Source organism: Prenolepis imparis, unplaced genomic scaffold (genome assembly GCF_030444845.1).
Source record: "Prenolepis imparis isolate NDT839.2.m4 unplaced genomic scaffold, iyPreImpa1.0 SCAF_4, whole genome shotgun sequence".
In the NCBI taxonomy this organism is placed as follows: domain Eukaryota; kingdom Metazoa; phylum Arthropoda; class Insecta; order Hymenoptera; family Formicidae; genus Prenolepis; species Prenolepis imparis.
In genome coordinates this window covers 6583044-6599493 of record NW_028141162.1, presented here as the reverse complement: position 1 = coordinate 6599493, position 16450 = coordinate 6583044, and the positions used below count along the sequence as shown (strand labels likewise).

At 32.8% G+C, this 16450-nt stretch overlaps 1 protein-coding gene across 1 annotated transcript in view; it reads right to left on the bottom strand.

Moving 5' to 3' along the window:
• Window positions 1–16450, bottom strand: part of LOC145935516 (icarapin-like) — a 30980-nt gene that overhangs the window by 11027 nt on the left and 3503 nt on the right. The window contains exon 2 of the mRNA XM_083036950.1: window positions 3651–3722. Coding sequence (XP_082893076.1) covers window positions 3651–3722 — 72 coding nt within the window. The remainder of the gene's footprint in view (window positions 1–3650; window positions 3723–16450) is intronic.

Below are 16450 nucleotides of genomic sequence, written 5' to 3'. Positions count from 1 at the left end.
TCGAGATGGATAAATATAAAAAAATTTTCAGTAATATGTATTCCTAAGTGCACATGATTTTTACGTTAAAAAGAATTATTTCAACTTTCATAAATATTTTTGTCCATACCTTTTTAGAGTAATTAATATTGATGTCGAATTGTTAATCACTGGATTTTCAAAGTGAAAATACATAAATATATATTCTTTTTTCATTAATATTAAATTATATATATTTTATAAAAACAAATCTGTGTTATGCATCGCCTAAACTGATTTGTTTCGTGTAATTTTTTGCAATCCGATAATAATCGCGCCTGGCTAATTAGAACAATATTTTCTAATTATTGTTTTCATCAGAATACTGCTATTACCTGTTATTATTCTTTCTCGCCGAGGAATATATTATGAGTATAACTATGTCGATTACTTAATGATGCGATGAACGTAATCTTACAGCTTAAGCTATTATAAGATAAGACCATACATATAAGTATATGCACATTAAGCAGAAATTGCCAAAGTCGCCGCATTTCGAGAGACTATGCGAATTTTTTGACTATCGTACTATTCGGTTGTTATTCATGTAAAATTTTTACTTATTCGGATGCATATTCGGCGTTTGATGCATATTGTTTGAGCTTTATAAATATTTATAAAACGCGTGTCGCGCGCGCGAAACGCATGAAAATATTTAACGAGAATTTTGTTAAATATTAGTTAGTAAAAAAATAGGAAAATATACATTCGACGGCTTTTTCACTACTGCTCTGTTTATTCACTCGCACACCGTGTAGTTCGAGTTCGATCGAAAAAAAAGTAAAGATAAACAAGTTTCTCAAATGCATTCGGTTGCGATTGCGCGACTGTAACGTGCATTTATCTTTTGCAAATTTCTTCAATGTACAACGGTAGAAATGCGGAGGTGTTACATATATCAGCATATACGTTTGTATTTGTCCATTTTTTTATTTACTTTTCCAGAAGCCAAAATAAGAAGAACAAGACGAAACCTTAATATCGAAACTGTCTTTTCTTTTCAGATTTTAATCTAAAATATTTTAGATTTTTATTTGATTTTACAAGTCTTACACTTATATAAGAATATTTAATTCGAAATTTTCCAAATTTCCAAATTTCGTGAAAAGATAATCAGTTCAAAATAATAAACTACAAAAAATCTTAAATTTAATTATATTATTATGGAAAACTTTATTAATCTATATTTTTTTCAATGCAATAAAACATGAATTTTTTTCTCCAAATTACATATAACAAAACGAATGAAATAAATACAATACCATAAATAATAAAAACAATCAAACGTATATAACAATAATTTTGAAAAAATTATTTAAATAAATTATTTTCATAATTAAATGTTTAAAATATACAATTAAGAAATTAAAATATAATTCCATGATAAAATGGAAATTGAAATAAAAATAATCTAAAAATATAAAATTGAAAAAAAGGAAGAATACATTGATGTAATTTTCTATATATGTATAAAAATTATACATGTATCTTGATTATTATTTATTATATGAAATATGAATATGCACATTTGAATATGCACATACGTAACATATATTTTAAATGGCTTTATATACCTATAATTAAAAAATTATTATTTATAAATTTTCTAATAAAATACTTTTATATACATTTTATTTAACGATTGTTCCGTCTTTTAAAACGTCTCTTTGTTTGAGCTTTACATATTTTACATTAAAATATAAATTTTCATTTTAATTTTGATATCTATCTATACGTTTCGCGTTTATTATGTATTTTTCGACGAGAATCATGTTCAACGCGCGTCCAAATTATGTTAAATGCGGGTATCCAGTTTCGCATGCGGATTCTCTTAAATGCGATCATCGATAATGGTCAAATGGCGATACATTGTCAGAGTGTAGGCATGGCCTACAGGTGCGGTATCGTTTCGCGATAGATGCGGAGCTCGAATTGTTGCGTAACGAGAGTGACGGGTAGCACGCACGCGCTCACACACGAATAAGCAAGTCATTAGCCGCGAGACATTATTACTGCAGTCGTATACACATACATATACACAAGTCGTATATATGACGCATATCGCAGTCGAGCTGGTTTATGGGAGATTGTTGATCATCCTAGAGCGTAGAAGAGCGGAAGTTGCCTTCCGTAAAGCGGTGCGATAATCTGTAGAATACGCGCCTAGTTCCACAATACTGATTCTACGCGTCGCCAACGCGAATATTTGAAACCTTGATTATTGTTATCTATTTAGAATGCTGATTCTATGCATCGTCAAAGCGGATATTTGAAACCCCGATTATTGTTGTTTGTTTAGAGGAAAGAAGAGGCATATAACTACGTTTAATGCTGATTCTATATGTATCGTCAATGAGAATATTTGAAACCCCGATTATTATTATCTATTTAGAGGAAAGAAGAGGCATATATATCAATATTCAGATAGTATATCTCTTGTGAGAAAAAAAATTTTTTTTAAATATAATTTTCTATATAATTTTTATTTGGGCAATTTATTTCTTAAACTCAAACGTTCAAAGTTATTTTTTGAAAATATTTTACATTTACGTACGTATATGAATTTTTATGCAATAATGTATATAAAATTTCACAAACGAAAAAGTTTAATTTTTTTATAAAACAATTATATGTTTACGTGTTTCTCGAGTAAATATACGTAAAAAAAAAAAATTATTATCGAATATTAAAAGTTATTATCGCGAAAAATATATTCAAATACGTGAAACTTGGTGAAATCAAGCGAAATGAAAACATCGAATGAATAATATATTAATAATCGATTTTTGAACGGTATTAAATAGTCATTGATTAGGCGATCGTACATGGACGTTGCTAACCAAGTCTCGCTCTGAGCGAACGATAGCACACGTGATAATTGGTAGACCATAAACAATACCAAATGTCCATACAGGCGCAGACTGACGGAAGTTACGCTCAGACAAACCGCATGTAAGCGAAATACGAGCCTGACGCCCGCGATGCAATCGTGGATGCGCGTTGCATTTCCGGTCGAGCCGTGCGAGTGCGATGCGTGTGCGACATTTGCGCACGCCTCTATGATCCCCACCTGTCAGTGGCAATACGCACACGCTCGTATATCGCGTTTGCGAATTTGTGTGATTAGAGTGCAGGAACACGAAAGCGCTAATGAAAATAACGGGATGTATTCGCACCTATATTTAGCGCCTGATTTGCTACGCGACCGTCTGTAATCCCAAAATCTGTATTTTCCGCGCGCATACATTCGACCATTAAAAATACCATTCCAATGTTCATTTTACATTTACTTTAAACGCGGTATTTATATCGGACGAATAAAATTAGTATTTCTGCGGTCACATTTAACGTGAAACGTGCAATGGAGATACAAACGAATGTATTATAATGAGAGTTCATAAAGATCTATTTTTTTCTCGTGTTAGTGCCTTCTTTTACTCTTCTTTGCAATTTTTTCTCTTTTCTCTCTTTTTCTACTCAATTTTCCAAATATATATTTAATTGATTCTATAATTGCAGAAAGCGTAATGCAGTGTAATGCAGTTAAAAAAGATAGACTCTAATATCGGAAATCGAAATTATGTTATAGCATATCTCTCTACATACTTTGGGATAATTGTAAATATACATACCAAAGAAGCTCGGTATGGGGAATTCGAAACTATCATCCTCGAAATCATCCTCTAATGAGTCGCGTGGCGCACCTGTAATAAAAATAAGATTTTTTTAGTGAATGATTTTCTTATAAAAAAATAACGTGCTCGAAAAATATTTAGAACACTCTAATGTATGAAGAATTATATGATTCATAATAAATTGATTCATAATTTTTCTTCAAGCAAAAAATTTTTAATGTTTTATTTTTCTTCAAGGTATATTAGGATAAATGTGTGTGTGTGTGTGTAGTCTTTTTTTGTGCGTATAAGTAAAAATCTATTATATACATAAATAATATCTGTTATAATATAATAGCATCGTATCTATTAATTAAGCTTTTAAATGATTTTTTAGATTCATCGTAAACATTATATTTATTAATGCTTAAATTAATAAATTCGTATAAAATTAATGCATAATTATATTACTGATATAAATAATAAGCTTAAAAGTGATTAATTCGGTTAAATTATTCATTCTATTTCATTTTATATCGTGCATTCGTCTATGCGCGTTTAAGAATAAATGTAAAAGCCGCATAGATGAGTAGACTTATTATTTACGATTTATTAAGAATGATGCTATATAAAACTTTATTCACGTGTTCGTCGTGGCACTGCGGCGCTGCAAAGATGTGCACGTAGAAAAGTCATAATCGCTCGGGCAATTAGGCGCAGAATAACCGTTAATTACCTTATGCATCATCCAATCGAGATAGCGGCGTGTTCATGAAGGATTTCTAATGAATTATCGCTCGACGTAGTCAAAACTACAACGCAATAAATATAAATGTACAAATTTTTCTACGAATTTTTCGGATCTAATAATTTTAATCTTAATTTTTGCAAATATTACGTAGATATTACGTAGATAATTTTACGAATTTTTGTACGTTGTTATTCTTATAATAAAATAAAAATTTCTTATCGGGAAATATAAAAAAAATCTTTTTTAAACGTTGCCACAGAATTAAAAAGTTTGTTGCGGTGATATCGAATGACGGACGGTTAGGAAATACGTATAAAAAATATACGTTGAAGAATTAAAGGCAAAGGGGAAATCGAGCGAGGGCGAAAGTGACAGTGATGTGAGGATGAGAACAAGGACATGCCAACGCTCGACGCAAAATCGTCGCCGCGATCGTGGCGTTTCCACCGATTATCCAATTCGGTCGTCGTCAATTCGCATTGACGGACGGGGAGTGTAGGTGTCAATTTCAGTCAATCTATTCCCCTTCTGTATGCAAGAAGCGCAGTAACGTGGACTCGAGAAACCTCGCGAGCGCGAGCTGAAAAACGCTCCGCTGAAAAACGCATAGATTGATAGAACGCTCTGACGAATCGCGTAAAGGACCGGCCTTATCGAATCGCATTCGCGGAGAAATCGATTCTCGAGTACGTGATATTAATTCTTATTGAAAACGGATATGTGTGAGTCAGGGATAAAATTGTTAATTTCGAGTGATTGATAAAACGCACCGCGCGCATCGATCGTCCGTATAAAAGCACTCATCGCTCAAGAGATTAATAATATGAATATTACGAATTTTTTTATGTGTGCGCACTCTATACATTACTGCGCGTTGATAAATAGTGACAGTTAATCATTTACTGATATTGTTCATTACGAAGTAGCTATTTTTGCGCTTTAATTAAACGAAGATTTTACGTGTGTATATCTAGAAACTTTTACTCTATTGCGACAATTTTCTGCCGATTAATTAATATCTAGCTTTCTGCAATTGCGTGTATGTATTATGCATATATATATTAATATTAACCCGCGAGATTAATATAAAATAAATGCAAATATATTCATCTATACACATATAAGTTTATACCAAAATTAATTTTTTTTTTCTGTAAATAATTTCCAATTTATATACGCCTTATAAATTGCGTAGGTTTCTTCATGATTACGGTCTCTCCCTCCCGCCGCGATGGATATTTCGCTAGTAAATCTAGTTGTCCAGCACGAATGTGCAAATTCCGCGTGATGGATGTAGGATAGCGCCTGAACGGCCTGCGGCGCCGCGCTTACGGATGTTGTTCCCCTGAGAAATTTCCGCCGGATCGATCTATCGAACCCGCTCGTTTTTTATACTTTCCACTTTTCTCCATCTCCCTCCCGCCGCTCGCTTCTTCGAGTGACATTAGGCAGGCTTAATGCGATATCCCGGCAAAAAGGGAAACACGTACGTCGTAAGCGCGAAGCCGCGTCGCGACTGCCATTGACTGCAGAATGAAATAGAAGTTTCCCCAGGGGCGAATGTTGGCATCTCGCGATTTAAGGTTGATTCATTCCTCGAAATCCTTGGCACACAGGAGGATAATGAAATATAAGGGCACGTAACAGGAAGTGCTCTGTTTTTTTTTTTTTTTTTTTTCATTCACCAAGTATTTTCGACCAAAATTACCTTGTGCTAAATGATTTTGAGGAAGAGGATCGTATTTAGCTTCCGGATATAGATCCGCTCCTGAGAGATGCAGCGTTTCCATCAGCATTCTCCTCTAAGCGGCTGGCAAAATTCCACTTTTTATGAACAGACCACCGTGCAGTTGACAAAAACAGATATCCTTTAGCGGCGAAATGACGAGTATCGTCAGATATTACCGGCATTATTCTCGAATTATCGCGCACTTGGATTCTAGTAGGGTTGAATGGCTCTATGTGAAAATAGCGAGGTATTATAATCGAAAAAGAGAGTGTCTTAAATGTCTCTATAAATTCTTGTAAAAATTTATCTTGTAAAAAATTAATATATAACAAAAAAAAATGGATAGTAATTTCACGGTTAATAGTCGGCAATTTGTGGGTGATTTAAAATTATGACCGAGGATTAAGTTAAACTGTGTGTGAACTGCGCGACTCTTTTGTTTTTAAAAGTAATAAACTATATTTCGAACAAGGAACACGGCGATGGAGATTCGGGATATCCAATCGTCGTCGGTGGCTTAATTGGAATGCTTGCCGATTCGATCGACCCAACGTGCAGCGTTTCGATATAAGGCAATTACAGTAATTGCGGCAAAGTATTGGTAGTTTCGCGGGATATATGCATGCATATACAACGAACCTAACTGCATACTGTTGATGGTGATGGTATTATACTAACTGACATGGAATTGGTAATTAGCACTTAAGCATCTATCTTGAATCTGTCAACTTACCAAAAACTTGGCAATTGATAACAGAATTTGACACTTAAAAGGAAAAACTTTTCGCTCATAATATTCAAAAAAACATCTTAGTTAAGAGTAAACATAGTTTGAGAATGCCCTATATAGCAGCAATTACTACGATAGATAATGAAGTCGTCAATCAAATGCAATATTAATCTGATTTATTGAAATTGACGTGAATAGATGATGATTTCTATTGTTATTGCGAGCGCTATCTCTCATATCCTCCTCCCTCTCTCTCTCTCTCTCCCTCTCTATATCTATCTATTTATCTATCGATCTCTATATCATGTATGTATTATTAACATTATAAAGATGATCTGTTTTCAAACGAGTGGAAAATTTCGAAAAAAATTGTACGTTAAAAACTGTTATGAAAAATACTCGATGTCGATGACGATAAATCATATTAACAGCTTAATAAGTTTGCATCAAACAATATAGTTTTTGACATTTCTGCAGATTTTATGCAATTATATATGGAAGCCGATGAATAATAAAATTTTCGCGAATAAAATAGCCTTAGTTTACCGCGCATATATATTAATGATAGCATAATATTAATGAAGTGTTTATAATCGATTTATAGAAAAAATTTGAACATTATACGCTCGACATTTATAACGGAGATATCATTGGATCGCAACGCTCGTTTGTTTGTGAAAATCTCTTCATCTTTGAACGGTGCAAATTTGCCTGGAGAGCAAAATACATATTTATTCCACTTGATTATATAAAGATATTCTGCTCTTGTTTTTCTTTTTCAAGATTATTTCGCTCAAATAGATTAATCTGAAGAAATTTGAAGAGAAAAAGGATATAGCGCGATTTATATAAAAAAATCTCGCAGTAAATGTTTCAAATTAAAATTTTCTTTTACATGCAATTACATAAAATATTTTTGCTCTCTAGATTAAGCAAGGTTTCTGCAATTTGATTAATCCAGATTTGCTCCGTTTCGACAGACTTACACCAGTCTTTCGCTCGCAAGGGACTGGCGTGACTTTCTCACGTTATATATCCTTCCCTCTGATACGCTCCTCGAACAGGACAAAGTACAGTTGCCTGATTGTCGGAGAATGAGTCTCGTAACTTATTTAGTCTGTTTATCATAAAAAATATAACCGCGCAGAAAAATGTATGCTTAGCTGGAACGAGAAATTACACATCGTCGTTGCTGTGGTCTCGTAAAATATGTTTCCTTTTTCGCTCCATCGTGTGACATATACATATATATATATATATTTCGTTCCATGAACCGCCGCCACCATCACCATCACCACTACCACTATCATCATCACCACATGGGACGGATAAATATTTGTCAAAGATATTACGATCGCGCAACGTTACACTTTCTAGAAAGCACTTCTTAAGTCGTACACACGGTAACATTTTATTAAAATTCCTTAAACTTTACATTAGCATCAACATGGGACACGGACAGTTCGCAGTTTTATTTAAATTTTCAAGAGACTCTTTCGGGGTTGTATATTTTTGACGACGAAAAAACTAAATGAAAAAAGAGACAAGCACTTGTTGTGACAGTAATGTAATGTTACACACGTAAAATTACCACTTAAATGCCGTTATGTACCGATTCTAGGCAAATTATTTTTCAAATTATTTTGATACACCGGGATGTATGTGTGTGTGTGGTGTGTGTATGCCTCATACTCATTTCATATATATTTTATGATGTCATTGCATATATAATTTAACGCGATTTTCTCAAACGTTTTTATAATGTTTTGTCAATATTATTTTTCATTATCTGAACCATCTCGGGTGGCTTGATTGCATCGAAAATAAAGTCTACCGACCGAATATTATCGTGCGAAAAGAAATGCGAAAAATCGACAGCAGATGCGAACGAGCAAAGAACTGAGGGAAAAAAATAATACCTCGCAGTAGCGCGTAATAGTATCGCGAATTTCTAAAAATACCCGAGAATTCTCAAATCCCCGAGAAAGCTCAGCTCATCGACTCATCCGTTGCAATGATGTCTTCTAATACGTGCAACTGCGACTGCATCGGCTCCCAGAGTTTTTTTAGAAATTCTATCCCGAAGGCTTTTTGACTCTGCAGAATTTTTATCCATTTCGCAAAATATTTATTTTTATGCGCGCGTTACATCGATATTCAATATCGAAGTTTATATAGTTAAAATAAATTGATCCATTTTTATGTAAAAATGGTGGACTTGCCAAAAATTACGACAAATTCCTAATCTGAGATAGTTTCTGATTTTTCAAATCTTTTTACAATTTTCTCGCAAGACAGCAAAATCTTTAAATTTTTTATCAAGTGAACTATAATTCTTATTTCACGAAATGTAATTTTTTATTATTGATCATATATAAAAAAGTGAAAAAGAAGATAAGAAATATAAGAGTATAAGAGAATGTACGAGATCGAGAGAGGAAAGAGTATACATATATGTACTACATACATATGCGAGAAAATCGTGAGGTAAAAAAAACCTTAAATAGAGAAGCTTTACAAAAGTTTAGAATTTAATTCTGCAGAGAGGGATGAAATAAATTACATAACGGAAACTGCAAATTATTTCAACGATTCGGGTTCCCGCAAAAATGACGTTCTCTCTCGCCAGTATCAAAGTCGCAGTTTTAAATCGATGAGTTATAGCGAGGGCAGATACAGGGACACCCCATCAATCCAGATGGATAGAACGGGAAGTGGTGTTGCTGGTGCAGAGCCCAACATTATGAAACTTGGAATCGAAATAGCGCGCGTACCGCATGAGTATGTACTTGATGTCAAAGGCGTAATAACTTGGAAGTACTTGCGCGTCGTGGTATATAGTATATGGCTCGTGTCGATGAGATTGTGTATAGTGCGCACATACAGTATGCACATACTATTACGAACTCACGTGCGAATATGTATTCGCTCGTACATCATCTATGCTTGAATCAAGAAGTTATTGCACGTTGAGTAGAGGTAAGTGCGCCAGATTGACACATATTACGCACCCTATGCATACAGTGTGTGTCCTATAGGAGCGATTCTGCAGAAATCTCGAATCATTTTTTAGCTTGACGGAAATTTGGTCGAAAATTTCATTCGATATATATTGAGCGACAAAAACGTACATATGTAGCACTAAAATAAGATAACATGATTTAAACATCTCCGCTTTATAAAAGTTAAAGATCAATATCCTGTAATTTACACATGCAGGTACGTTAAGTGACGTGATAATAAATATTTAAAATTACGATCGCAAATAGCAAACTTTGCACTGAGAAGATTGATATTTAAAATATAAATAGATATTTAATATCAAATATATTTTCTTATTTCTCCAACTTTGAAATGTATATCGTAAGTTAAAATTAGAAATTAAAGTATTCAATATTAAATGCATTTTTAAATGGAGAATATGGATTTTTTGTATATTTATTTCCGTTTCTTATTCATATCATATTAACTTCATTATTCTAAAATTGCTTGTGTTTTAAAAATATATAAAGCATTATTCATTGGAACACCGAATGTAGTATATAGAGCAACTGACAATGAGATTAATTGCAAGGTGTTACAGAGATGATTGTCTTCGTGCATTTATTATTACGTCAAAGATATTTTTGCGCGACAATTGACGCGACAATTTTTTGCACTTTTGCAAGTATCGCGATCCGACTGTCGCGTTTTTTTCTTCTTATATAAAGTAGCAAAGTGCATTATGACAAAGACAAATACATAGTGTAATAGTTAAAACGCAGTTGCAATTTATATGCGTTTCAAACAGCGATTTTACTCAATGAAAACACGATGTAAATATTAACAAGAAAAAAATTTTGTCGTGTCTAGATCTGCTCACATTTTGTTCGTGTTGTGTGCGTGACATGAAAAAAATGTAAATTTACATATTCGAGTTGATTACAAGGCAACTATACAAAAGTAAAAGACATTCTAGTATTCTAGTGTAAGATAGGAATATAGTCTCCATTTGCGCGCTATTCTGCATTATTGAAGACTATTATAGCGTGTTAATCCGATTCGCGCGTTAAGCTGCAACGCTTTTTTCTCACATAGATATACATACACGTACACATAAGTGTTCATTGTGTTTCGCATGCTTTTTTTGCGCGATTTCGTCGATCACACCAATGGTTTTCAGAAATGTGACGATCACGCAAAGCGAGAATTACCGGCACACGCGTGTACGTTGCTTCGCTTAAGTGAAGATCAATAAAATGTTTCGACAATAAATTCCTTCACGTTCTAAAGGCATTAAATACTTGAGCAGCATGGATTATATACTTTGGTATAGAGAACGTTGTATACGAGTATAAGAGCAGAAAAAATAAAATGTGACACATTTAGTAATTTTGTGAGCGCGTAATGTGTACGATGTTATAACATTAATTTCTTAAGGCAATCCGTAAATATAGGTACGATAAAATTCTGTCACTAATGACAAAATGTTCTCTTATTGGGAATATAATTGGATTCTAATAGCAGACATTTCTTTCACGAGGCAGCCACACATTAACGATAAAGTGTAAACAGATACCTATAAAATACTTTATCTTTTATTAATTTAAACTAATTAAATAAAAAAATAATTAATTTATTCCATAATTAATTTAAATTAATTTTTTATTTGTTTAATTAAATTGTTTTCAGTATTCGTTCACATATATAGGTACCACGATTACTTATATTTCATCGTTCGAGCAACTAAATAATGTTCGCAACAATTTGACATGTGTAATTGTACCAAGAGATATGAAACGCGAACAAATTACCAGCGATATACACACGCGTATTTATACTCGGTCCAATAAGTGATGTATACCTTCTTTCTTTATCAGAGAACAAAGATATTTTTATTCCCTGTATGACAACTGTATGCTTTTTCTGAGAATCGTTAGGTACACAATTAGCTTATCGCTAATTAGTCACCGTTATAGCTCCTGGTCATATACGCTTATTATCGTGAAACTGTTAAGGTCACACGTTTGGAGATATACCTACATCTTCCTTTTTTTTTTTTCTTTTTTTTTTTTTCTCACGTCTGTCAAATGCGTTCTTTTTCGAGTAACTAATGTACGCAACATGACTCCAAGGGACATATAAAAAAAAGTTTTGGACCATCCTGTTATCTCGCGTTTTTATGTTGGGCCGAAAAAATCCCATCAATCTTTTCTTCTAAATAATTTATTTAACAAGTTATTTTCTTTGCAAAATATAAATCTTGTCCTGACTCATGCCTAATTTCTAACTGGCCAATAAACACTGCAAATAAGTTCATAATTACGCAATTACGATTTTTTTTATCCCCACGCCATGCTGTACTCTTTCCAATGCAAATCCGCAAAATGTAGTTAATGCTATCTCTATCTCTTTCTTTCTTTCTCTCAGACATAAAAATTTCAATTTTTTATACATTTTTTAACACCAAAAATTTACACAAATCTCTCCCCTTTGTCTACCAATTGAACATGCCGACTCTCGCTTGAAATTACCGCAAGTCCTCCCGGCGAGGTCACGCCTCCCACGTTGAAAATCAATGGTACATTGACTTTTGCTCCCGACAGATTCGCCTAGGGATTGAATTTCAATTTGTTTCGAAGGAATATTTGTTATCTTCTTGTTTTATTAGACTTTCGAAAAGGCGGCGATTATAGCGGCGACATGTAAACGACAAAAAGCGAGCGAGAAATCAGAGAAGCTCGCTCTCTCTTTCCTTTTCTAATGATTGGTTCCAAATGAATTTCCACTTGGTAGATCCGATTTTGATGTCCGCGCGCGATATGCATTCGCCTGTTCATAATTACTCGATCGTTTTACGCTATCGTAGTAGTTTATGGCTTCGCGACTCGGGGGTAATTGAATTGTCTGCCGCCGACTGACCGAGAACAGTCACCTCATAATTCTTTACATCAACAAGAATGGCTATGGCGTTGAGGGCTTTGTATATGTTACGCATTATCTTGTGTTCTTTCCCGGTAATCGCGTCTGTTTCCCTTCTTACCTATATAAGCGTGTATTTTACCGGCGTTGTCTTATCGATTTTGTTGAGATTTATTTCCAGACAATTTTACAAAAACGACGCGAAGATGAATGACGAAAGTTGGTTAGTACGTTCTCTCGGTAATACTTAAAAAAAAAAAAAAAATACTCCGAGAGAGATATTTAATTATTGATAAATATACTCATTCATAAAAATTTTCATGGAAAACTCATGATGTGTGTTGTGAATCTTCATGCAAACGTATTTATAATTATTACGAGGCCAGCATAGTCACAAATATGATAAAATGGCAAAGCTATAAAGCTCGTAAGTTTGTAAAGCCATATCGTTGATGAATACACAACTCGATTTTATCATTTCGCGAATATTGACATGAACTCGACCTTTCGAGAGACTGCTGTATTTTCTTCTGTTATTGCTTTCGCGCGAAGGCGATACGTACTGTTTCGCATGCAAAGTTTCAACCGATTTTATTTAATTGAAAAGTTTTTATGTCTCATTAAGTTTGCTCCTCGTTATTCGCTTAAGAACATTCTCAACTTTTAGGTAGTGTATGAAATATCAAATCGCAATTTTATTAATTTTAATTTAACTTGGGTCAAAAGTTTCAATTACGCAATTACAGAAAGTTATGAAAGAAGGCGGAAAAATATACGTTTAAGATTGTTTTGAAATAGCTACTATAAGCTACCGTCAATATGATGCGTCGCTTTCATGACTCTTGCCTTTTGTAACATTTTAAATGTATAGAATTATGCATTTAACACTCTAAAAAAATTCATAAGACATAATGAAACATATATTAAAAGTCTCCCATTTCATTTCTTTTTTCCTGCGATAATTGAATTATAAAGTAGAAATACTTTTTAAAAAAATATGTATACATTTTATGAACAAAATGCATTTTATTACCATTATTATTTTCTGCTAAAAATTACGTTTACAAACTTACGTTTGTTTGTGAAGGCGCAAGGTAAAAAAAATATGTCTGAAAATGTTTTGATTATCTACCGTTTCATTACCGTGTGCGCAACGATTGGCAAATTACTTGCCATTAAAGACTTTTAATGAGTGATATGGTTAACGATGACGGCGTTCCTTTTACACATATGCATGATTACGGCGATGCATGTCGCCGTAAAACGACGCTATTAAATTATTATAACGGTAATCGCGAGTATTCGTGCTCTTTTAAGTAAGATCTAATGTCGATATTATATATATAACTACGATGCGTGTGTGTACGATCAATAAATACATGTAATCAATTATGACATGCGAATATTAAATAGATTTGTTCCACAAGACGTTTTATTTTAAAATATTAACATTCTCCGTAAAAAGCACATATATGTATATTAATAGTAATATTTTATTAATTTTTCTAGAAAAAAGAATTAAGTGTGCGTATTTGTTTTTGACTTTACTATCACAAAGTATTTATGCGAATATTGATATATAAATTATAATTCAGTTTTAAGAACTGTGAAAGTGCAATATTTATTGCACTTGTATAACTATTATTATAATAGTATATGTATATTTTGCTTATACACACACACATAGGCGGCAAAATACATATCGTTGGGACAAAAGTCCGCGCACAAGCTGGAACTAAGGATGCGCTTTACTTTAATCCTGAAATGTATACTCATTTCATCTCATGTCGTATACCTAGAAGATACGTATCCCATAATAAATTGTTTAGAAAAAGATTCTGACATAAGCAAAAGATTTGTATGTAAAAGCTGGTAATTTACTTTACGCGTATGAATAAATATTCAACTAAAATTTTATATAAATTTTCTTTTTAGCGTATCAAGTTATTTAAAAAATTAAAAATAACATAAGTTTAGAAATAATCTCTTTGAAATAATAACATATATATTAAAATCTTACATCATATGGATATACTTCTTTGATTTTCTTTTAATAAATAAAATTAATGCTTTTACTAATGCTTTTACTAATTGTGGTTAAGACACGTAACAAGATTAAATAGCGAGGCAAAGTGAACATTCTGTAGTTGGATAATTTTTTCATTGATACATATATCAATGATGACATACATTTTATTGATATATATATATATCAAATTATTTGCTTTATCACATGTGATAAAAAAATATATATAGGCAAATGTTTAAAACGGCATTTTGGTTTGCTTATTAATTGTACTTTAAAATAAATATTAAAGCACATGTGTGTTATCTGATACAGAAGTGTTAAATAAGAATAATTTAATTTAATTTAAGTTCTGATTTTTATATCTCTATATTTATGCATTTATAGCATTTATTATTTTTATTATTGAATATATCACAAATTATCACTGATTATTAACGAATCACAAGAAATTTACTAAATAGATTTTGCTCTAGAACATTATTATGCAAAGTTATTCTCGATCAGGATATTGACCTTATGGAAGAGACTGTGCAGAAGAAACAAAAAAAGAGATGAGCTGACAAAACGTTTGCGGCGTACCTTTTTTCATTTAAATAACCGTAAGGCGGCGGTGGAACGCAAGCTGCATACTTAATAACGGCATATTCTGCAGTGCCACTGCCACTCAAGACAAGCCCAACACTACGTCAACCCGGTCAGACTGTCGGCGACAGGAAAATAATATGAGTTGGTCATAATCCGCGGCAGCACTTCGCCTCCAGATACGGAGAGGCACAACAAACTAAGCCGTCAACACGCAAGGACACTCCGCATATGGAATTGCGCAAGCTACAGCGAAGGGTAATAATAACACCTGGAAGGAATATTTTCTCTGCTCTCGAATTTTTGTGGGCAATGGTGAAGATAATATAAAAATTTAATAAATTATGTGTAAAGTATCTAATTTTTTATTTAATTAATAAAAATTCTATATTAGCATCTCTTGTATATATAAGTTATTATTTATTATATTAATTATATCTTTATACTTTCGTACTTATTATAATAATTATAAATTATATTAATGAGACATGTCATCCACAAAATTATAAAAATTATAAAAATTAAGTAAAAAAAATTTCTTTTAGCCAGATATTGAAGGCATAAAAATATTCCATCAGAATCCATTATTACTCTTTGTCGTACATAATTGTGTTGTAGCGTATGTGTCATATATCCCCATTATAAGCGCGCAAATGCTACGGTACATATACACATATACATCGATGTGATTGCACGTGTGAAGAGGGAGGGTGAAAGGGAAGCCCCGACGACAGAAGGCTCGTCGATCGCTATGCGGAACATAGGAAGAAGGGATTACATTACCGGATTGTGCAACTGCCACGTTGCGACGCTAGGTGAATCAACTAATCAGAGAGTGAGCGATATATGGGAAGTAATTAGTCACGATTTCTTTCCCGCTGTAATTGGCGTCGAGTGGAGTGATTTAGACGACACATTTTTATGCGAATGCGAATGTGTATGCTTCGAGAAAAGATTAATATTGATATAAAATGAAAAACTTATTAATATAATAGATTAACATAATGAATTATAGTGACAATAAAACATATATTGTAAAAAATACTACAAAATTACATGAACAATATAAGCGTGAAATTCATAATTTTCATAATTT